The sequence below is a fragment of the Mytilus galloprovincialis genome, chromosome 1 (genome assembly GCF_965363235.1).
Source record: "Mytilus galloprovincialis chromosome 1, xbMytGall1.hap1.1, whole genome shotgun sequence".
NCBI lineage: Eukaryota > Metazoa > Mollusca > Bivalvia > Mytilida > Mytilidae > Mytilus > Mytilus galloprovincialis.
In genome coordinates this window covers 33053021-33077009 of record NC_134838.1, presented here as the reverse complement: position 1 = coordinate 33077009, position 23989 = coordinate 33053021, and the positions used below count along the sequence as shown (strand labels likewise).

Here is a 23989-nt window from a genome sequence, read left to right as displayed (position 1 = left end):
TAAGAAGTTAAGTTAAATCTAATTCACATTCAGTTGATGATTATGAATCTTAACCAAAATGGCCCCTGTGGTAGACTTTTAAGATTAATTGGTTTTTATACGACCGCAAAAATTTTAATTTTTTGGTCGTATATTGCTATCACGTTGGCGTCGTCGTCCTGCATCGTCGTCGTCCGAATACTTTTAGTTTTCGCACTCTAACTTTAGTAAAAGTGAATAGAAATCAATGAAATTTTAACACAAGGTTTATGACCACAAAAGGAAGGTTGGGATTGATTTTGGGAGTTTTGGTCCCAACATTTTATCAATTAGGGGCCAAAAAGGGCCCAAATAAGCATTTTCTTGATTTTCGCACTATAACTTTAGTTTAAGTGAATAGAAATCTATGAAATTTTGACACAAGGTTTATGACCACAAAAGGACGGTTGGGATTGATTTTGGGAGTTTTGGTTCCAACAGTTTAGGAATTAAGGGCCAAAAAGGGCCCAAATAAGCATTATTCTTGGTTTTCGCACAATAACTTTAGTATAAGTAAATAGAAATCAATGAAATTTAAACACAAGGTTTATGACCACAAAAGGAAGGTTGGGATTGATTTTTGGAGTTGAGGTAACAACAGTTTATGAATTAGGGGCCAAAAAGGGGCCCAAATAAGCATTATTTTTGATTTTTGCACCATAACTTTAGTATAAGTAAATAGAAATCTATGAAATTTAAACACAAGGTTTATGACCATAAAAGGAAGGTTGGGTTTGAATTTGGGAGTTTTGGTCCCAACAGTTTAGGAATAAGGGTCCCAAAGGGTCCAAAATTGAACTTTGTGTGATTTCATCAATAATTGAATAATTGGGGTTCTTTGATATGCCGAATCTAACTATGTATGTAGATTCTTAATTTTTGGTCCCGTTTTCAAATTGGTCTACATTAAGGTCCAAAGGGTCCAAAATTAAACTTAGTTTGATTTTAACAAAAATTGAATCCTTGGGGTTCTTTGATGTGCTGAATTTAAAAATGTACATAGATTTTTAATTATTGGCCTAGTTTTCAAGTTGGTCCAAATCAGGATTCCATATCAAGTATTGTGCAATAGCAGGAAATTTTCAATTGCACAGTATTGCACAATAGCAAGAAATATCTAATTGCACAATATTGTGCAATAGCAATTAATTTTCAATTGGAGTTATCTTTCTTTGTATAGAATAGTAGTTGATTATATATGTTGGAAATTTACCAGACATGACTATGATGTCATTTTCTATTTTTATTTGCCAATAACTTTATGTAAATAACTTCATTGGAAATTTGCCAATATAAAATGTTGCTGATGAAGCTTTTTTTCCTTATCTTATCTAAAATGTTTTTAGATAATGTATGTTGGACATTTGCCAGACATGACTATTTACATTTTGGATATTGAACCATAATAGTTTAATATTAAATTTAAAAACTTTAAATTCTCATTTTCATTTCTTAAACCAAATTCATAATGTGACATAAACCTATGTTGTGTCAACTATTTAATCACAATCCACATTTATAGCTGTATCAAACTTAAAAGTTGTGTCCATACTTGTTCTCATTTCAGATTTCATAAATAAAAAGAAAATTTCTTCAAACATTTTTTTGACAGGATTAATATTCAACAGCATAATGAATTGCTCAAAGGCAAAAAAAATTTTAAGTTCATTAGACCACATTCATTCTGTGTCAGAAACCTATGCTGTGTCAACTATTTAATTTTAGATTTAAATAAGTTTGAAGAAGAAATCTTTAATTGATTTGTAAAATCTTGACATTTGTTTTGTGTAAAAAACCCATATAATGTCAAAAATTTGATCACAATCCAAATTCAGAGCTGTATCACGCTTAAATGTTTTGTCCATACCTGCCCCAACTGTTCAGGGATCGACCTCTGCGGTCGTATAAAGCTGCGCCCTGCGGAGCACCTGGTTTTCAGAAGTGATACAGGATGATTTATCTATTTAATCTGTGTATTACTCTGCATACACTGATGTTATATGCCAATATTAATTTTATCTTTTACAAGGGAAATATTTGTTTAGGTAAGTTGCAACTCAGCTTATAGATACAAATGAGATTAAATCGGCTAACTGTAGGCCCAACTGAATTTTTATGCAGTTAAGCTGCATTATGCGAGCACCCTAGATTTGTGTTCTACCCAATAAATGCTGAAATACTTGCCATTGTTATTATCTAGCTCGCTACTATGTTATATATAACTAATTGAACACTTTTTTAATACTTTTTATTCTGGATTACAAAAAATATGACCAGAAAAACCTTAAATGATTTCGATAGTAGACAACTGTTCAACTTTCAAACATAACGAGTTCGTATAACAATGTTTCAGCTTGATAAAAGAAATAAGATGAACCCTAGTAAAATAAAACTGATGAACCATGTTCATCACATTATGGCGATGAAGTACAGTGTGTACCTAAAAATTCCCGCCAATTTTTACATTATTGAAATCTAAAATACAGTAGACTTCCGAAAAACAGAACATTTATGGTAACACCCGAGAGTGCCAAAAATATATTTTCCGTTAGGTGTCGCTTTAGTACTTTCATTTTCAAATTTAGGGCCTCGATTCGTTCTATTTCAGAAATGTCGAGTTTGTTTTAAGGATTACAATAGTTATAGAGGTTACTTAAGGTAATAAATATATGTCATTGAAGAGATAATTCAAGTGGGAACAGATTTATTCAGGTCACAAAGTAAGTGAAAGTCTTTGAAAAATTTTACAGCAATAATTTGAAGCATTGTCGCAAATGAGCTTCCTCCCTTGTGTTTATTTAGGGGTTCGTATGGATAGTAAACCCGGCAATTGTAACAAGCCCCTGTGATGCAAGTCACCAAAGTCTCCAATTAAACGAGCTAAAAACTTATTTTTATCATTATTATTCATGACAGCGATGTTCATTTTGTTCAACCGCTAGCTTTATACAGAAAATCGCCGACAAATGTTGTATAAATTCGAGTAAAATCGTATCTGATTGACAAAAACAACATTGTAAACACATAACAATGGCGGCCGTGAAGACAAAATTTTACAATATCGGATCCGATTCCGGAAGCGGATAAGGATAATTCCGGATTCGGCGATCAATTACAAAATAAATCAAAGCAGGTGAAAAAATAAATCTATGCATGGTAAATGAATATAAACACTAGAATTGTAAACCAAAAGATATATGTAAAAGAAAGAAAAAGCAGAAAAATATTTTATACAGAAACTCAAAATTACTTTTTGACAAATTTTAATTTAAAAATCCAATACAACGTAACAGCTGGGAACAGAATATATTTAACAATATACATGTTCATGGTCACAGTCTAAATTTTCTTTATCAGTGATAAATGATGATAATGCATGTGAGATGCTTTTAAAGTGTAAACATATTACTGCAATTTCGAAGGGTTATTTGTTTTTCTCAATTTTGAAGGGTCAATTAATGTAGCTGAAAGTTTCTTTATTTTCACAAATAATGCAACTATATTATATATACCTAAATGTAAGTAAATCATATGATATATAGGTGGCATTCTTTGGGCCACTCTACCCCCTCCTGTTTGATAACTTGGAAACGGTCGAGCTCCCCACCCCTAAACCATATGAGGGGCAGATCCAGGATTTTAGGTTAGGAGGGACGCAAACTTAAATTTTCGCTGAGCAGAGCGAGGCTAAAAAAAAATTGAGGTAAAATTATCGGAATATTCTTTATTAAGCTGAGAACAACCCATGCTTTGCAAATTTAAGGGGGGTTCAAGCCCGCAACCCCCCGCCTGAATCCGCCCCTGCATATATTCAAGTATAGGACAATATTTTAAATAAAATGAAATATAGGGGGAGTCCCTGGAGTTACCCCATCCCCTCCTGTTTGAGAACTTGGAAACGGTCGAGATCCACACCCCTTAACCATATATATTCATGTTTGTGACTATATGAAAAACCAAATGAAATATAGGAAGAGTCACTGGGGGTCACCCCACCCTTCCTGTTTTAGAGTTTGAAAATGGCCCAGATCCCCACCCTAAACCATATATATTCATGTATGGGACAATATAACAAATCAGATGAAATATAGGGGGAGTCCCTTGTGTCCCCACCCCCTCCTGTTTGAGAATTTGACACCCGTTGAGATCGCCACCTCTTAACCATATATTCATGTACGGGACAATATAACAATTCAAATGAAAGATAGGGGGAGTCCCTGAGGTCACTGTACACCCTTCTGTTTGAGAACTTGGAAATGGTCAAGATCCTTACCCCTAAACCATATATACTCATGTATGGGACAATATAACAAATCAAATAAAATGTAGGGGAAGTCCCTGTGGTCACCCCAACCCTCCTGTTTGAGAACTTGGAAACGGTTGAGATCCCCACACCAAAACAATATATATTCATGTATGGGCCAATATAACTAATTAAATGAAATATAGGTGGAGTCCCTGGGGTCAACCTACCCCTCCTGTTTGAGAACTTGGAAACCAATGAGATCCCCACCCCTAAACCATATATATTCATGTATGGGACAATATAACAAATAAAATGTGTGGGGGCCCGCTGACTGACCTAAGAGGGGGCCCACTCAAGTCACGCTTCAGTGATTCCCTATATAAGCAACCAATTTTTTTCCCAAAAGGGGGGGCGGGGCCGCCTGCCCCCCCTAAATCCTCGGCCTACCCCTACCTGTTTGAGAACTTGAAAACCGTTGAGATCCCCACCCCTAAATTATATATATTCATATGTATGGGACAAAATAACAAATCATTTACATTTACTATGGGCAGGTCAGTCAGACCTCACCTTTGATCCCTGTTGTAGTGAACATTTGTCTGATTCGTGTCTCATAACTTTTGTACTATAGAACACAAACTCAGTTTTCTTTCCAGGGAAACCAGTCCATTCATACTATTACATCTTCATACTAAGTCAACTTGAACTTCTAGCAGTCAAATAAAACCAAGGTTAACTACCAAGTAGAACAACTGCAATCATTGGGAACTTGTACCACTGCAGACTCACCATAAAAAAAATATACATTGATATATGCATTGCTTTTGAAACTTTGATAACATATAAATTATTTGCCTTAATAAATAAATCATTAGATAAACATGAATGTGCTATATATGAATGTTTAATGTTGAGGCAACATTGCCACAGTTTTCATAATTACGGTTGCCTTGGTTTTTGGTTAACTGCCTTCAGCGCTTACAGCGCTTTGATTTAATATCGGTGAATATAGAGACATGAGATCAACCCAGCTTCATTGATGGTTGAACTTAATTTATTGGTATCTGAAGCACTATAGACAAAATAAGATAATCCTTTATCAGCTCACTGGATTACCAACTTGATTTATCGAAATCAGTGAAGTTTCTTGATTTATTGATAACTAAAGCTCTTATAAAACAAATGAGATCACCCTTTATCAGCTCACTGTGTGACCCACTTCATTTGTTGAAATCCTTGAAGCTCTATAGAGAAAAGTGAATTAATTCTTTATCAGCAGTATGCTCACTGACTGTGTGACCCACTTCATTTATTGATATATGAAGCTGTATCAAAACAAACGAAATAATTCTTTATCAGCTCACCGTGTGGCCCACTTCATTTATTGATATATGAAGCTGTATCAAAACAAACGAAATATTCCTTTATCAGCTCACTGTGTGGCCCACTTCATTTATTGATATATGAAGCTGTATCAAAACAAACGAAATATTCCTTTATCAGCTCACTGTGTGACCCACTTCATTCATTGATATATGAAGCTGTATCAAAACAAACGAAATATTCCTTTATCATCTCACTGTGTGACCTACTTCATTTATTGATATATGAAGCTGTATCAAAACAAACGAAATAATCCTTTATCAGCTCACTGTGTGACCTACTTCATTTATTGATATATGAAACTGTATCAAAACAAACGAAATATTCCTTTATCATCTCACTGTGTGACCTACTTCATTTATTGATATATGAAGCTGTATCAAAACAAACGAAATAATCCTTTATCAGCTCACTGTGTGACCCACTTCATTTGTTGAAATCCTTGAAGCTCTATAGAGAAAAGTGAATTAATTCTTTATCAGCAGTATGCTCACTGACTGTGTGACCCACTTCATTTATTGATATATGAAGCTGTATCAAAACAAACGAAATATTCCTTTATCAGCTCACCGTGTGGCCCACTTCATTTATTGATATATGAAGCTGTATCAAAACAAACGAAATATTCCTTTATCAGCTCACTGTGTGACCCACTTCATTCATTGATATATGAAGCTGTATCAAAACAAACGAAATATTCCTTTATCATCTCACTGTGTGACCTACTTCATTTATTGATATATGAAGCTGTATCAAAACAAACGAAATAATCCTTTATCAGCTCACTGTGTGACCTACTTCATTTATTGATATATGAAACTGTATCAAAACAAACGAAATATTCCTTTATCATCTCACTGTGTGACCTACTTCATTTATTGATATATGAAGCTGTATCAAAACAAACGAAATAATCCTTTATCAGCTCACTGTGTGACCCACTTCATTTATTCAATATAAGTGAATCACTATAGAGACATCTGTTGCAGAATATTTGATTGTTCAAGTAGATCTAATGGATGGAGTTGTCACTTGTTTAGACCACAGGGACTCGTTTAGCAGATTAAATTTTGTTTATCAATGTTTTTCATTTATTTTTTCGTTTTTCCTGTCTTTCTGTATTTAGTTATAAACGTTTTTTAACGTTGGCATGAATATTTCTTTGTTTTCTAGGAAAATGTGCAGTTTACTATCCATATCCGCATATATCTCTGCGTATACTGAAAAATCCTTAAGTGACAACTCCGTCCATTACATATCCAGTGGAGGTGATACATGACTGAAAACACATTTTATATTCACAACTATAGTCTAAATTTCAGCACAACTATGTTAAATCTGCAAATTTGTTTCCGCAAATTTTTGTTCTTCCTTCGCCGGGATTCAACTCGTGCTATCGGGATATCGAAAACAAAAGGAAAACAAAACCGCCTGCACTGACTGTCTGTGTCCATCGCTCTAGACCCCTCGGCCACCTAGACTGAATATTTGGAGACAAAAAGACAAAAAAAACAAGGTCAAAAGTTCAAACTGAATCTCTTTGGTCACAGTAATGATGACAAGCAGATTGTTCTGGAGATATTGACGGTGCTTTAAGCATATTCCTCATTGAACAATATTTTGTTCATCCTGGCAAATGTTGACACTTATATTTGTGAACGATTTATGCTACTCATCAAGGGGACACAATAAATATAATAAACCCATTGTCACATATTTGTGGACTATATCTATTCTGTTAGTCAATCTTACGTGAGCTCATCATAAAAAGTTATTGTCCTCCCATCTCATACTTGATTTGACACTGAACTGAAGATTTTACGGTTTCGATAGAAAATGTGCTTGTTTTAAAACAGTGACTGTTGATGTCCTTTCGTTATGAGTTTGTTTATGTTTTGAATTGGTGTCGATTTACTGGATAGGCGCTTTTCCATAGTAAACATTGCAATAAAATTTAGAATGGAACAGGGGAATGTGTCAGAGACAGTTAACAACCCGACCAAAGGGCAGAAAACAACCGAATTTTTGCAATGTCTTTGTGTTTAACATGTGTGGTTGGGTTGCTGTCTTTATTGGTGCCACTGTTCTAAAAGTCGATTACTCCATGTGTAAGGCATGAAAAAGAATCAAACATCATGATCATTTAAAAATTTATTCGTATGTATAAGAAAATGACAAAATGTAAAATATTAAGTACACCCGTCGGACGGTATTGTAAAACGTACATCACAACAAAACTACTACTACACAACAACAAATGAGACAAATGAGTTACAAATCAATGCACGGCTAGAGTCAATGTGGACGGTTTCATGCAACATTGAACTGACTGCAGAATTATAGCTCTTGAAATTAAACAATGATAAAATTTACTTCATGATAGTTACCACGGAAAATCAAAACTGAAGTCAAAACCCCTGAATGCAAGACTTTGTTAATCATTTAAAGAACTGCTGAGTTTTTTTTCATATTTTTTTTAAAATCTACTGGTTAAAAATAGGATACAAAACGGTTTGGACACTTAGAAGCCAAAATATTTAATTTCTAACAAAAAAGTTCGTTTTTACACCAAAAGTTGCTTTAAAAACACCAGCAATCAAACAATCAATCCAATGTTATTCCAAACTTTGAGAAACAAATGATTTGATCAAGAGAAGAAAAAAAAAATGATTTAGAGTTTTTCTCATTAAGTTTAAAGTAAGCGCTGATAAAATCGCGGTGTGCGTGAGATGGAAAAAATCGAACTTCAGTCGCACGAAAAAGATGGTTTTTTTTTAAATGTGACCTCTCGACGTCAAATGGTCCTGCCTCTGTAAGACCATCATTTAATAGAAAGGGGTGATAATGTCAGGAGACACAACTGTAAATATAGACGAAAACGACTCATTGGTTTGATTTTTACGAACCATAATATATATACATTTGTTTTAAAAGGAACACTACAAAATACTGTTACCTGTCATTGACGGATACTTATGTATAGCACCAGAAATAATAATTATGAGTATGTTGATAATAATAATCAAGTAATATAATACTACAATAAAAAGGTTTGCTATATATAAAAATAGAAACGTAATGACATTAGATTGTTGAAAATACCCTATAGGATGACCAAGCAGAGACATTCTTTCTAATATTTTAATTCACGAATGCAAGTTTGCTGCATGCATTATATGAAAAGTCAGAATCTTATAAATCAACTTTGGATGCCAAAAAGTTAAACTTTTTGCTATGTCATTAACAATAGTTATAAAACAGAAAAAAAAACCCGATAAATTCTACACAAAAATAACCTCAAATCACGTCTTGGTTCATTCTAGGCCAAAATTTTCTGCTCGAATGAGTCAACATAATTCAGTCCCTATAACATGTCTGAGCAAATTCTATTCATTAAGTTATCCACGTAGAATAGTTTGTATTAAGAACTTATTTCCAGAGTTTGAAAAAAATCCATATAATTTCGAAATACAACATGATTATTAGGTATTATCCGCTGTCTCGTGAGCTGTTGAGAACATGTCATCTTCGTCGTCTGCTTGTCCTGGTATTCTCTTTATACCTTCTTCCATTCCTTTCAATGCAAACACAAACGGTAAGATCTTATTATGTAAACCCACTCCAACAACGTCCTTTACTTTCTCCTGCATTATGAAAACATATATGGTATTAAAGAAGCTCAAATCAATCTTTGGCTTTTGCTTTAAAATGTCTTAAAGAGCATTTTTGCTTGAAACGAAGCTCACCATTAAAAAAGATCGTATAGTTTACTTATATTTTATTGATTGTTGGTACTATTTTTTTATTTTATATTTTGGCTTCCAAAGTTTTGTTGGCTTCCAAAATTTTGCTCTCTAGCTTTCCTGATGAAGATTATTCAAGAAATGTGTGGCTTGTGCAGGGGCTCCACAAAAAGTAAGCTCTGATATAAACTAAGCTTAAAATTGCTAACAAATTCCGAATTACAGGATGAAATACATCAGGGTTGAACGTAATTTTTTAAATTTAGAGTTTCGTGAATTATAGTTACTAGACTTTCTTGTTATAAAAGCCTAAATGGAATAAGTTCCCGAATTTGGTTTATGCAATAATGCTATGGAACTTATTTTAAAAGTGTTTTAACAAACCTCAAGTCCTGGATAATCAGTTGGATTCTTGTTGAAGAACCTCATAATTCTCTCCAACTTTTTCGTAGCTTTGTGGTCTCCAATCATTTTTACAATTTTCCTGTAACAAGAATACCATATTTCATACCCATTTATGAAATATTGACCGGAAATTTTATAACTTTCAGACATCAGCCATATTATGTTTCAAAGTAGCAGCTGCTTATTTTGTACATCATATGAAGGTTTTTTTGTTTTTTTTTAATCAGTAATTGACGTCATGGCTTCAAAAAGTTAAACTGGCATGCATTAACTTATTTGGTATGAATTTCCCAACACGGGAAAACAGTTTAATTGTGTTTTTTTTAATAAACATATACTCGTCTAAACATCAGCCGAACGATGTTAGATTTGTAAATTTGCTTCGGCAATTTTTTGTTCTTCCCTCGCCGGGATTCGAACTCATGCTATTGAGATATTGTGACAACAAATCGCCTGCACTGTATCCGGCGCGCTAGACCACTCGACCACCTTGGCTTCACAATAATAAAGCTTTCGGTGGCCGGGTGTTAGCTTTCCTCGTCAGCTTTAATCTAGCGTCGTAATACATACAGTACATGATATACATAAGGCATGAAGATGGTTTTGTTACAGATCAGCTGAATTATCTATAGTATAAAAGGATGCTACAAACTAATGCAAGATACAGTAACAGCAGTATTTATATTTATAAGTACGTCTGAACCAGTGGGGACAACTCTACAACAGATTTATCCATCGGATCACCAGCAGTGATGGTGATACATGGCTGTGTACATTCTGTATATACAACTCGACTAAACATCAGTTTATACAAAATTCTCAGAAATGATCCTGAATATGTTTAATTGTCATTTGTTCCATGTTTGCATTGTGTTCTGATTCTTTGTAAATATGTAAATATTTTTGGGTAAATTTATTTCTGTTTGATGTGATGTTGTTCTAATCTTATTTTAATTGTCTGTTGTTTATACTGTATCTTTTCTTTGGGAATCTGTTATGTAATAGGGAAATGTGTGTTAACACCTGAGCAAACATCCAACCTCATATCTTTTTGCAAATTCTTTGACTCGACAATTAAACCATCCTGGTGTAACTTTCTGCCCTATATTTCAATTTCGCTAATAACTGTGTCAGTGAACAAAATCCTCAAAGTCACACATAATGAGTTCATAGTAATTTCATAGTAATTTAAACAATTTAATTACCCCTGATTTCTTTCAGAACACACCGATTTGAACTCATGATATGTAAAATTAAGGATTTAGTGCTCAAATTATTATCGACCTAATTTTTCCTGCTATAACCTATCTTGTAATAAACTCCTGGGAAATACTGTGTAGCAATGCCATTGGTATCCATGTTTGAATTAAACATAAATCATAATTTAATTACAACTTTTATTTTTATATATTACATCACAATTATAATTTGGCCCTTGGGGAAACTACTCAGCTAAAAAATTAATATTTTGCTCCATGCCTAAACCAAGAGCCTAGCTATGTGCATACTGAAAGTAGCAAAGTATAGACCCCTGGCTTGACATCACACCAATCCAATTGGAACGATGGTTCAAAATAAATGCATGAGGCTATCAGGAAGCCTATGAGGCTATCATTCCTAGAGGCTATCATGCCTATGAGGCTATGAGGAAGCCTATAATGAGACAATGAGGAAGCCTATAATGAGACAACGAGGAAGCCTATAAGGAGGCTATGAGGAAGCCTAGTAGTGTTGATGTTGAATTGGTGTTGAAATGAATTTGTAAGAAATTTGACAGTTTATCCCCAGAAATTCTTGGGGGATGAGTGAAATTTTTGAAACAACCAGTGATAAAATTTCATAAATGTCCATAAAACAGATGGTAACAGCTGAGTGTCCCCAAGGATTTGTGAGGTAAGGGAGGGGGTACCTTCAATAAAGCCATGAAAATAAAAAAAAAAGAAAAAAAAATAATAATAATAATAAAAGTTATCACATAATAATAACACAATATCAAAATCAATTGTCAAACAAAAACAATATCATCCAGAATCTCTGTAAAAAACATGTGTATGGAACATTTGAAAATGAGCATGCCATTAAATTCTACCAAACCTACTTTGAGCTGTTTTAATAGATGCTGGAGTTACCCTAATGTATCTGATGTAACTATCTGAAGTCCAGCGCCCTTATGTTTTTATCAAGTGATCTTCTATTTTTGCCTTACCAGCACTAGTAGCTGCCCCAATTCTAAAACTATGACCATTATAATGACTTGAGTTGAAACCACATATATCCAGTACTTTTTAAATACAAGTGATGAAATATTGTCTCTCTAGAGGTTTCTACAACTCGACTAAACATCAGCGCAACAATGTTAGATGTGTAAATTTGCTTCGGCAAATTTTTTGTTCTGCCCTCGCCGGGATTCGAACTCGTGCTACTGATATATCGTGACACCAAATCCCCTGCACTGTATCCGGCGCGCTAGACCACTCGGCCAACTTGGCTTCACAATAACAGAGAGAGAGAGATCTGGACATAATTTTCGGACACCAAAGTAAGTTGAAGGTCGAGTTAACACATCAATGAATACCTATATTACTTCAAAGAAAACACAGTTTATAACTTAAATAAATGATGCAAAGTAACTTACGCCTGCATATTGGCCGACTGTCTCTGCAATCCCGTATTTTCTGATATAGTACTGCCTAAAGCTAAAAATGAAAAATATAACCTTTTAAGTCACAATAAAAGTGAGGGTTATCCATCAAATACAGCATATGGGTGGTCATTTTTATAGTACAAGTGCTATGTTTATTGTCTGGAAAATGTAAGCAAGACATATAGAATGTCAAAAATACTGTTTAACCTGCATTTGCTAAAATAATATATATAGAAGTTCAAATACTATCTACGAGGGATGTATCAAGGTAACCCCTTGTTCCCACGTCCTCCAAAATCACTAAATCCATAAGTCATTTATCATTATTATCATTCATTACATTCAGTTTTGGTTAATTGTTCAAAGTTGTTAAGAATAATTGACATTAACATGATATATTTGTTTTTCTTTTATCAATACTTTTTAATAATGCAATACATCATGTAAGTAATAGTTTTCTTAGTAATTGTATTGTAAAACGTTGTTATTGAAATAACTTTTTTCAGCAATTAAGAATATCACACATGCCTGCGCTTTCTTCGCAGCTTTCAGATGTTCTTTGACTTCTTCGTCTTTCTGATGTTACTATTCCAGAATCATGTAACGATGACTTGGTCACTAAATAAATAACGATTATAATGTTATCAAACATGATTTTAATTTAACTTGAAAAACTGATATTGAACAGTATGACCGTAAAAGCTGTTGTTCTGCAATTACATTTCAAAGTATTATACGCAATGCGATGTTTGATTCTGAATTCACACAGCAATCCTTACGTCTCAGTGCTCACATTTACTTTATATATTTCAAAACTTAGAAAATCTGTATAGTGCCGTATGCCATGACCAGCGAAAATTAGATAAAATTAATCTGCCTATTATAAGAATCAATGACTTTTTTGTATCAACAAGAGCATATTACCCATATTCTAGATGTACCATTGCTACCTGTGAAAGTAAGGATAGGGTTAAGTTTGAACTTTTAGCAGTAGATTAAAACCCGATAAGGTTCATGCCGACCCTATGGCTTAACTTAATGTGATTGCACCTCAGTAAAAATTTTACTCCGTGTACGGACAAACCTGTGCATCTGGAATATTATGTTGGCATAGCATGTCCCAGATAAATAAAAACACATTTTTATGTTTAAGAAAATTAAAATCTTCTCTGGGTTCCTATATATATGAATAAGTAAAGTTCCTCCGGCAGTAAACATTATTTTCTTACTTTGTTGTGAAATGTTCGACACATTAAAACTGGTCTTCGGTTTTTGCTCTGAAACAAATGTTTTGACTTCAGATGCTGATGGTCTGTCGGCTGGTTTAAATTCTAACATCTTCCGTATCATGTTTTTGATTGGATCACTGTACTGAAGACGGTCAAAATCCGGCAACTGTCAAAGATATATGTATTCATATTTAAAAAAAAAAAAAAAAAAGATTTTAAAATTCCATAAATAGGTAGATGAATTACAGTTGTATATTTTTCTTGAGTAGTCAATTATTCTTTTTAAAATTTATTGATTACTGAGTTTTGGCAGTCAATATATTGGTGTGATTATCACTAACATTAAAGATTATAAGCACTGTTCATTCTTTAAGGACGTCTATTTCTACTTAAAAATGTTATCTTAATTGGATATACGAAGATGTGGTATGAGTACCAATGAGACAACTCTCCACCCAAGTCACAATAAGTTATAAAAGTAAACAATCATAGGTCAAAGTACGGTCTTCAACACGGAACCTGGGCTTACACCGAACAGCAAGCTATAAAAGGGCCCAAAATGACTAGCGTAAAACCATTCGAACTGGAAAACCAACGGTCTTATCTATATAAAAAACGAGAAACGAGAAACACTTATGAACCACATCAACAAACGACGGTCTAATCAATATAAAAAACGAGAAACACTTATGAACCACATCAACAAACGACGGTCTTATCTATATAAAAAACGAGAAACGAGAAACATTTATGAACCACATCAACAAACAACAACTACTGAATATCAGATTCTTGACTTAGTACAAGTACAAACAAATGCAGCAGGTTTAAAAAGTTTAATAGGTACCAACCTTCACCCTTATCTGAATCAATAATGTAACATTACAACATAGAAAGACACACATTCATAAATACTTTTCTTTTAATCAATAGCTATAGGAAAACTGGTCTGTTCAGATGTTTACAAATTTGGGTATTTTACTCAATGCCTTCTTGATTGTTTGGGGTTTGCTAAACGACCAGTGGCAAATATTTCAAAAATTTTCAGGACGATCCAATCATGAATAAGTTCAATAGGTATTAAGTAGGGATCGACCGGGATGATGAGCGGGAAATTTGGAATGCCCATAAAAGTGTTGGTATAAGATCAGAAATATAGCATTGAAGACCCAGCAACGAGTTTGTTGTTATACTTCCTAACATGCAGGCAGCACGACAATCCCTTTAAGTAATGCATTGGAATTAAAGTACTCATTTTGACCTGACGTGACCACGAATTTATGCATCCTGCTTTGCTGAAAGGACGCCCCACATTGGCAAGGGGTTTACTGCATGTTGGAGGAAAACCAAGGGATGAACATATTTCTATACCAAAGTCAACCATTCGGGTCGCCTTGTTTTGAAATCAAATTATATAAAAAAAAAAAACTTTGCACGTTTATTTTTACAAGAGGAACAAAATAAACACTTATTATTAGAAACAAATATACGACTTTAAAATATTTTGTATTGTTATAATAAAGAGGTATGCCATACCTGTTTAGAAGTTACTTTTTTCGTAATGGCACTTCTACTTGAGCCAAGAAAAGCATATTCTCCGCAACCCATTTCAAAGCACACACAACCAAGACTCCAAATGTCAGTCTGAAAACATAGAATTTAGGAAAATAAATAAAAGTATATAGAGTTATACCCCGATAACGCAGCATGCAAACGACACCGTAAAATAGACCAAAAGACATACCGTATAAGTATCTATTAAAGTGTGTTTAAAATTAATTGTTAACAGAAAATGTGGTTGCTTGGATTCAACTGTGTTTCATAATAATGGATGTGAATTTATAACTCTTATATACAGTAATAAAATACTACATTAGTAATTTTAATGTAAGGTCTCAAATTAATAATTGGCTTATACAAATATAACTATTTAAAACTTAAATTAAATAAACTATAAATGTTACGTAAAAACAGGTTTTCTAGATTTTGCAGAATACTGATAGTTAATCTGATACCTTAAAATCGTAAGTTTCTCTATTTAAAACCTCGGGGCTCATACAATTTGGTGTTCCAACTAATTTTGTCAGTTTCAAATCGATTTCTTCTACTTTTCTGAAAAAAAAGAACGGTAACGATAAACGAAAAATGAAATAAAAACAACCAATTCATGTATGTGTTTGACAATGTCAATAGCAGGGACCCAGAGGAATGCCAACTAACTGAATTTATATACGAAGCATGCCGATTGTTTATGCTTTGTCAGTGATGTTGGAGGAATTTTTTTTTTACGTGACATGAATAATATAAGATATTTAAGATCATATAAACCAGAATGGTCAACTTTGCATCAAGGAATTGCATCCTGGGTTTTAATACTATTACGCAATTCATGAACCAGAAATTTATATTCAAAATATAATTTATCGTGTAATTCATACAGGACCAAAACATTGACTGGTAGTTGGGTTGAACCCTAGGGCCTAAATGGTTCATTGCCCTAGTGCAAGGTTTTCAGGAATACTTCTTAAAAGCAAAAACAGCTTATAGTTCTTTCTCTCTCGTTTGTGACTTATTACAACATTTTACCACCATTATCGCTACAAAACAGGAAAAAGCTCGTACATATGTTGTCTTTTTCATATAGTAAGATCTTCCTAATAATGTGAGAAATATTTGCCACTGGACGTTAATTATAAAACAAAAAATTAATCTAGTATATCGTTATATACGTTGGTTCTCTTTTTATAATTTGTTTTTTGTAGAATTTGGTGGTGATAGCAAATATTTAAAAGATTCCCTTTACTTGATTCAAAAACGTTTATAGAATCTGGGACAATTTATCATCATTGTTTGATAGGTTGAATATAAACAACTGGTTTTTTTTGTTGAAGACTGTTGTTGGTAATTTCTAGATGTCTGTTGATTATTTTTGTCGATGAGTTGATTTCTCATTATACCCAAATAACTCTTTTCAATACTTGGAGTTTCATTTTCCGATCATGTACGTATCCCCACGATATGTTTTAGTCTTTGTATATGGGTAGTTCTTCTTCGAATTACCATTTCGATTTTACCCCGTTGCATCTTTAGTTTCATTATCATTTAGAGTTTAAACGGCAATGAATCAAATTCATTTATTATTCAGGATGATGTTCCTTGTGACATTTGTACAACTATTGGTTGAGATTGTATATTAAAACAAAGTCAATTTTTGTTTACTCGACGACTTTGAATATGTGAAACAGGTTCTATGGTATAAGGTAAAATTGAGAATGGAAATTGGGAATGTCTCAAAGAGACAACAACCCGGCCATAGAGCAGACAACAGCCATAGGCCACCAATGGGTCTTGAAAGTTTGAAAGTTTAATGTTCTCAAAATGTGTTCTGGAGCCATGATTAGCACTGATAATTCATACGCATAATTGTCAACGATGTCAGTATACAGAACCAACGTAACATAAACAAAATTGTTTTTAGAGTTTTGTGACAAAAAATTGACAAACTTACCTTGCAACTCCAAAATCTGCCAATTTAAGGTCGTTTTGAGCAGTCAAGAGCACGTTTTTCGTTTTTACATCTCGATGTAGTATACTCTTACTGTGAAGGAACTGCAAAAATTAGTAAATATCCATCAACTAAGTAGTACTAATTATTTTATTGGAATGTTAAGATATTAAACTAATATAAAGAAAATGAAAATATGAACGTCGTCTCGACTCATTGAACTATTGATAATACCTTGAGTGAACATTTTCCAATTTGGCGATAGCGTATTTCAAAACAGAATTAAGTATTTGTCGAAATTTAGATAAACTACAGCGTTTGTATCTTTTGGCCACCACCCACCCGCATCTGGTGTGTTTCGAGCCAAGATTAAAGGGGGGGGCAAGGGGTTTAGCTGTTATGCTGTTATGGGGCATTTTAATTCTTTGTTGTCTGTTATTCTAAAAATATATTTGCTGTTAGCTGTTATTGTCTTATTCTTCGTTAGCTGTTATTGGGCTTTTTGTTTTTTTGTTATCTGTTATTGTGATAATGTATTTGCTGTTAACTGTTATTGAAAATTGGAATGTTAGCATTTTTTAACAGCCAAAATTCAGTAGAAATTGAAGATCATTGGACATTAGAGTCTACCACTACTAATATGTTGGTCCCGTATCCGGAGAAGGATCCCATTAACATATACCCATCACAGAAGTGAGGTCCAGAAAAATTCCAGTATATCTTATGATTATCCTTTGTAATTTTTTAACATTTATTTAGAATTATCCCGTACGAACATATCAAATTAGAACAATTCTTAATATGACAAAAAGGAAAACATATGGCCAGGAATATCTGACAAGGATTTCAATTAAGGACTATAGCTAGGTCCTTACATCCAGTTAACCTTTTACAGACTCAGCTCTTTTTAAAGCAGTACAATCAAAAACCTGATAAAAAATTGTTCAAATAAGGCCTTTGAAAATAGTGAAATAATTTACTTTTGGAGTGTCATAATTGGTTCGAGGTACTTGACAAATTGCATGCTTATAATTGGCGCTTTTGATTTTTCTACCCTATATCATCATGACAACTTGTCCTCATAGTCTTATTCAGAAAAAAAATCACACACCTCATTAAATGGGCATTTAAAAAAGTCAGAATGTGAATATATATATTCAAACTCTTTTAGGTCATTTTTAAGTAGCAACAAACACAAGAACTATGTCAATTGAGCCTACTTTGATACCATAACTGCCCTTGAATTTTTACTAGATATCATTTTGTCTCTTTGACATATTCCTCATTTCCATTCTTAATTTTATTACACACTATTTAAATTACAAGCATGTGTGAGTTTCAATAACTGTACAATAATAAATGCTGAAAAAAGTATTCTATAACAAATAAACAGCTACGCCATGAGCGCATGATACGCCCGTCATCTTTTTGAAATATTTGATAACTTCTCAATGCCAAATCAGTCAATATAATTATTATGTATATAAACAATACACCAAAGTTTCATGAGAACTGCTGAAAACATTTTTGAGTTATTGTCCGAAAACTGGAGAATTCCATTTTTTTTAATGAAAAAACCCCTTAACTGAATAACTTAAAATCGAAAATTAATAAAAATCGAAAGGGCGCTTACAACAATAGATATAAACAATTCAGCATAGTTCCGTGAGAACTGCTGAAAACGTTTTTGTGTTAATGTCCGAAAACTAGAAAATCCCCCCTTTTTAATTAATAAAACCCCTTAACTCGGAAACGTAAAATCAAAAAACAACATTTTTATTGAATAAAACCCCATTACTCAGAAACTCAAAATCTAAAATTTATTAAAAAAACTATAGGGAGCTCTCGGAAACGTAAAATCTAAAATTTATAAAAATTGAAAGGGAGCTCATGTCAATAGATATAGTAAACAATTCACCAAAATTCTTTGCAAATTTGTGAAAGGATTTTTGAGATATCAGAAAACTGAAAAAAATACATTTTTATTGAATAAAACCCCATTACTCAGAAACTTAAAATCTAAAATTTATTAAAAAAAACTATAGGGAGCTCATGTCAATAGATGTAAATAATTTTCCAAAGTTTTATGTAAATTGGTTTAAGAGTGTTTGAGTTAATGTCCGACATATTGACGACGGACGGACAAGAATATACCAAATACATATCTATATACATAATTCTAAAAACCATATTCATAAAAAATGGAATTCATTACAAAGGATTATACCCGTAATAAGAAATACTGGATTTTGTCAAGGACCCGACTTATTGTAATATTTCATTTACTGTTATCTGTTTTTGTCCATTTTAATTCCTTGTTATCTGTTATAAGCCAAATCAATTTGCTGTTTTGCTGTTATTGGGACCCCCCTTGCCCCCCCACATTAAGACTCCCTTTGACCGGCTATATGGTGCAGTTGATACAGTATATGATCAGATGGTTACCAATTGTTATTAGAAACAAGTGTTTGAAATATAGTAGATTTTAGACTTCGTTATCCATTTTATCTCATTCTTCCGTACTTACATCTCATTCTGTCGTACTGGGCGATCACAGGAAATAGTGTGTGATTAAACTCGCAGAGATATTTCCCAGAATAACGAAAGATTTATCTTAACAGCTTGTTAGAAAGATTGGTCAATGTCGTTTGACACAATTAGTTTCGGAATTGGGAAAACCGCAGTTTTCAGATTGCCGGTATATATTTAATTTATGACCATTCAATGATACTTTATTTAGTTCAACAGTTAAAGTCGCTATATTTAGGGATCGTGTTTGCTTAACATACCTCTAGTCCATTCGAAAGTTGATCTAAATACTCCATAAAGGCGGATTCTTGAATCGATTTCCTTTTCCTAATGTAAGCATAAAGATTCCCCCCTTCATAGTAATCCATAACAATACACAGAAAGTTTTCGTGTGTGAAATATTCCACATATCTGACAATGTTAGGATGTTTCTTCAGATCCGGATCATTTAGTATGTTGATTTCTCTGTCCAACCATCTCTTTTGTGTTGAATTATAATTTGCTGCGCCAAGATTAATACATTTAATGGCTAAGCTGGTTGGCTGCAAAAGGTGTATAGTATAAATGTATAGTAAGAAACTAAGGCACTCGGCAAACAATCTCCCTAAATTATGGCGAACGGATGCGGCCATTTCGCCTTTTCGATTTCGCTTTCTCGATTTCTCGATTTCCCGATTTCCCGATTTCTCGATTTCTCGATTTCGCGTGAAAGTGAAAGGAGAAAACGCGAAAACGCGAAAACGCGAAAACGCGAAATGGCCGCATCCGGCCACCATACTAAATGCCTCCGCCAAAGTATAACGCAAGTATGACAAAGTCTCAGGCAAATATCTATGATTTGAACATGGAACCCCTAAATTAAAGTGTATAAAAACTAAAAAGAAGTGCATAATGACATTTTATGGTAAAAAGATTATTATTACTTATATATAATTTAATAACTTGTTTTGGAGCATTGTACACCCTAATAGATCCAACGATTTGCTAAAGGATACTAAAAAAGATTCCCGATTTCGTACCTTTTCAATTTATTTAATTCTAGTTTATTTTTTATGTTTTTGGAAGTAGTCAAGGCCGTAGCTAGGCATCTTATTTTAGTGAGGCAAAATAATTAAGCCGAGCGAAGCGAGGCGAAAAAATTTTTTGGAGGGTATGCAATGAATGGTGCAAAATCCTGCATTCTAGACATTTTTAGAGAGTTTGATAATGTTTTGAATTTGGACACTTTTTATATATATTTTTTTTATATTTTAAGACTTTTTCTTACACCAAATTTTTAACAACTTTATTTAAATTTATATGTAAGATAATCATCCAAATATCACTGGTTTGAGTCTGCTGCCAGAACATAGAACAAACATCGATTCAGTAGAGTTTGCCAAATTTTTCTATGGCCGGTTCAGTCAAATCGTTTCAGAATCATAATTTGGTCTGCTGATATCCTTATCGCGATGAACATGGCAAGCCCGCACAATCTCTCGCCACTCATGCATGCTCTTTTCCAAGTTTTAAGCCGTTTCAGGGCATTCTGTGTTTCTAAAGGAAGCACATTATCATCAACACAATGATCAATGTCTTCTTTCAATTCCTTCTCCATCAGCAATTTGGTAGCAGCATCGGTAGTAACAGTTTTGTTTGCAAAAGGGAATTAAGCTTTCCTGTAAGCACCATCATACAGTTGCAGTTACCAAATATTAAACTCGCTTTTATGCTGACAAAGAGTAGACAAACTAGGGATAGGATGAGATAAGATAAATGTATATGATTCTATCTATAGAGTATATATGATATGGGTACAGGGGAATTGGAATGGAGTTTTTGACGTTTACATGTAGGTCCATAATTTCAAATTATTTTTGGAAATAGTTGGTGGTATTTTAGTTCCAGAATCTATAAATTTAGGGGTATGGGGTGTCCGATTCCGAAACCCCAAATATAAAGAAACGAAATTCCGTAGTCCCGAATAAGTAAAGACAAAATCCTGTGTTAAAGGTTCTATCTTTCCTCAATAATATCAAATTTGAATATGGGATATTCTTTCAATTTTTAAGGTTAAAGAAACATGGATAGAAACTAATCCATGCATGTTTCATATTATTTATATTTTATTTATCTGTAAAGAGAAAGATTTTAAAGTTCGTAAAATAAATACACAGACAGGACTGCCCCCTTGCGATGACTTGATTTGTCAAAAGTTGGTTAAATGGAGAAATGAATACTCAGACAGGACTGCCCCCTTCCGAAGACCAGTACTTGATTTATCAGTCTACTTATCGTTTTTGGATTGTTCTAATGAAGTTATATGCAATATTCAGACTCTGTTCACAAAAAACCTAGTTTACTATAATTATTCCTTCTTTACCTTCAGTGTCGCTTTTCCTTTTCTGCAAGAGCCTGTTTTTAACTAGAGATCCATGATGATTATCATTACTAGGTTAATGTTATCGAGAAACATCATCCGTTGAGATGCTGAGTTATATCCAGGAAGAATAGTTTAAAAGGAATGATGACAAGTTATATAGAAATTAAGGTTGAGACAACAACAAATGACTATTACATTGATATATACATGTATGTATAAAAAAAAATAATCAGTGTCGAAATTTTAGTGAGGCAATTTTCAATGAACTAGTACACATGTTTATTTAGGGGACAGCTGAAGCCCGCCTCATGCTATTGTATTTTATTGCTGTGTTGATCTCCCATTGGTGGCCTTGGGCTGTTTTTGCTCTCTGGTCGGGTTGTTGTCTCTTTGCTATATTCCCCATCTACATTCTTAATTTTATTATATCGACAGATAATTGCTGAAAGACAACGTTTAAAAATATCATTGAATAAGGCTTCATCTGTGATACCCAAAACATATAAAAAAAAACATCATTGAATTAGGGTTCAGCTGTGAAACACAAAACATAAAAGAATTGGTATCATAAAAATTGATTGTTCCTACATTAATGTTTATAGTTGAAAACAAAATTTAAATACTACGCATATGAAAATTTTTAAAGACGTTTATGGAAACAGCGAGCTTATTGTCTAACTTTTAATATTCTTTACAAAAGTAAAATAAAAACTTACTGTAAATGTATCTCCCCCTCTTAGCTTGGCTTTATTATTAGTTGCGACATACACTCTCCCGAACGTGCCTTTTCCAATTAACTTGTGAATCCTGTAATCCCCACAATCTGTTCCCTCAAAATCACTAGTCGTACATGCTTTACTACTACTACTAGCCATTATTCACCAAAGATAGCGATGAGTAAATATATATATGTGCTGATCTATTTTACTTCCTCGTTTCTTTCCATATGGCTGATTATTTTTTTTGTTATATTTAAATTGATTTCTGTTGTACGTCAGAGAGCATTCAATTTAAAATACCCGAGCTTATAATTAAACATTAGTCAACTAAAAATAGTTTTACTTTAAGCAGAGAAATATAAGTACAAATAGGGTTTTCTCGGAACTACGTAGAAATTCTTCAGAAACGCAAGTTATTTTGAGACTCTCCTTGATCGTTCTTCCGCGTTCTAACTCTCTTCGTACTGCGAATACTATAACATATATATGTAATCGTCGTTCCAGTTGTGTTGTGAGAAGTTTAACTGTTTTTGCCCTACTCATGACACAAGAGAAACTATAGTTACAAGTTGATGCTTCTAGCCCTTTGGCGCTAATCATCATTTTCTGTGAACTAGAGGAGCAGCATTTTTTTTTATTGCCGGCTGGTATGAGAATAATTTTTTAACCATACTCCTTGTAATATTTCAACAGTTTTCAAATTCATGATTCATCGATTTTCCGTGTCGTTAGCATTGTGAACGACAAACTTAGAATTCATTAAGGGACAACATCAAAAGTTCAATGTAGGATAAAAAAAAACTTTATTCATATAGTTTTTTTCACTGACCACCCCCTACCCCCTCTTTAACTTAATTTTGGAAAAATTGATTGACCAAAAAGGATATATGTAAAATCGATGTCAATTAAACAAAACTTGCAACAATTTTGACCCCCCCCCCCTTCCACCCACAAACTATTTGAATAAAGTTTTTTATCCTTTATTGATTTTTTGATGTCGTCCCTAATGTAGCAGATCTTTTATTTTTATCGAAGCTAGGCTTCTCGACTTGCACAGAAAATTCAATTAACTTAGAGCCTCATTTAAAGCAACATTTTGTATTCATGGTATCATCTGACAAGAAATTGGCCGAGGTTTTACAACTGGTCAAATTATGCTACTTTCTGATGTTTAAATGTCAAATTGTGTTACTTTCTGATGTTCAA

General features: G+C 33.3%; 1 protein-coding gene across 3 annotated transcripts; it reads right to left on the bottom strand.

Annotated features, from left to right (window-relative positions):
- Positions 1 to 7785: 7785 nt before the first annotated feature.
- LOC143071898 (serine/threonine-protein kinase Nek7-like) lies at positions 7786 to 23007 on the bottom strand. Of its 3 annotated transcripts, XM_076246592.1 has the most exons (11): positions 22781 to 22882; positions 22065 to 22171; positions 19963 to 20244; positions 17177 to 17277; positions 15684 to 15780; positions 15205 to 15312; positions 13669 to 13834; positions 12968 to 13057; positions 12431 to 12491; positions 9775 to 9874; positions 7786 to 9291 (listed from the first exon to the last, which is right to left on the bottom strand). In XM_076246592.1, exons 3-11 carry the CDS (start codon positions 20068 to 20070, stop codon positions 9130 to 9132), a joined length of 993 nt encoding a protein of 330 aa, XP_076102707.1. In that variant the 5' UTR covers positions 20071 to 20244; positions 22065 to 22171; positions 22781 to 22882; the 3' UTR covers positions 7786 to 9129. The 3 variants fall into 3 exon arrangements, with proteins under 3 accessions (XP_076102707.1, XP_076102689.1, XP_076102697.1); XM_076246574.1 differs by lacking the exon at positions 22065 to 22171 and having other exon boundaries at positions 22781 to 23006; XM_076246582.1 differs by lacking the exons at positions 19963 to 20244; positions 22065 to 22171 and having other exon boundaries at positions 22781 to 23007.
- Positions 23008 to 23989: the final 982 nt, after the last annotated feature.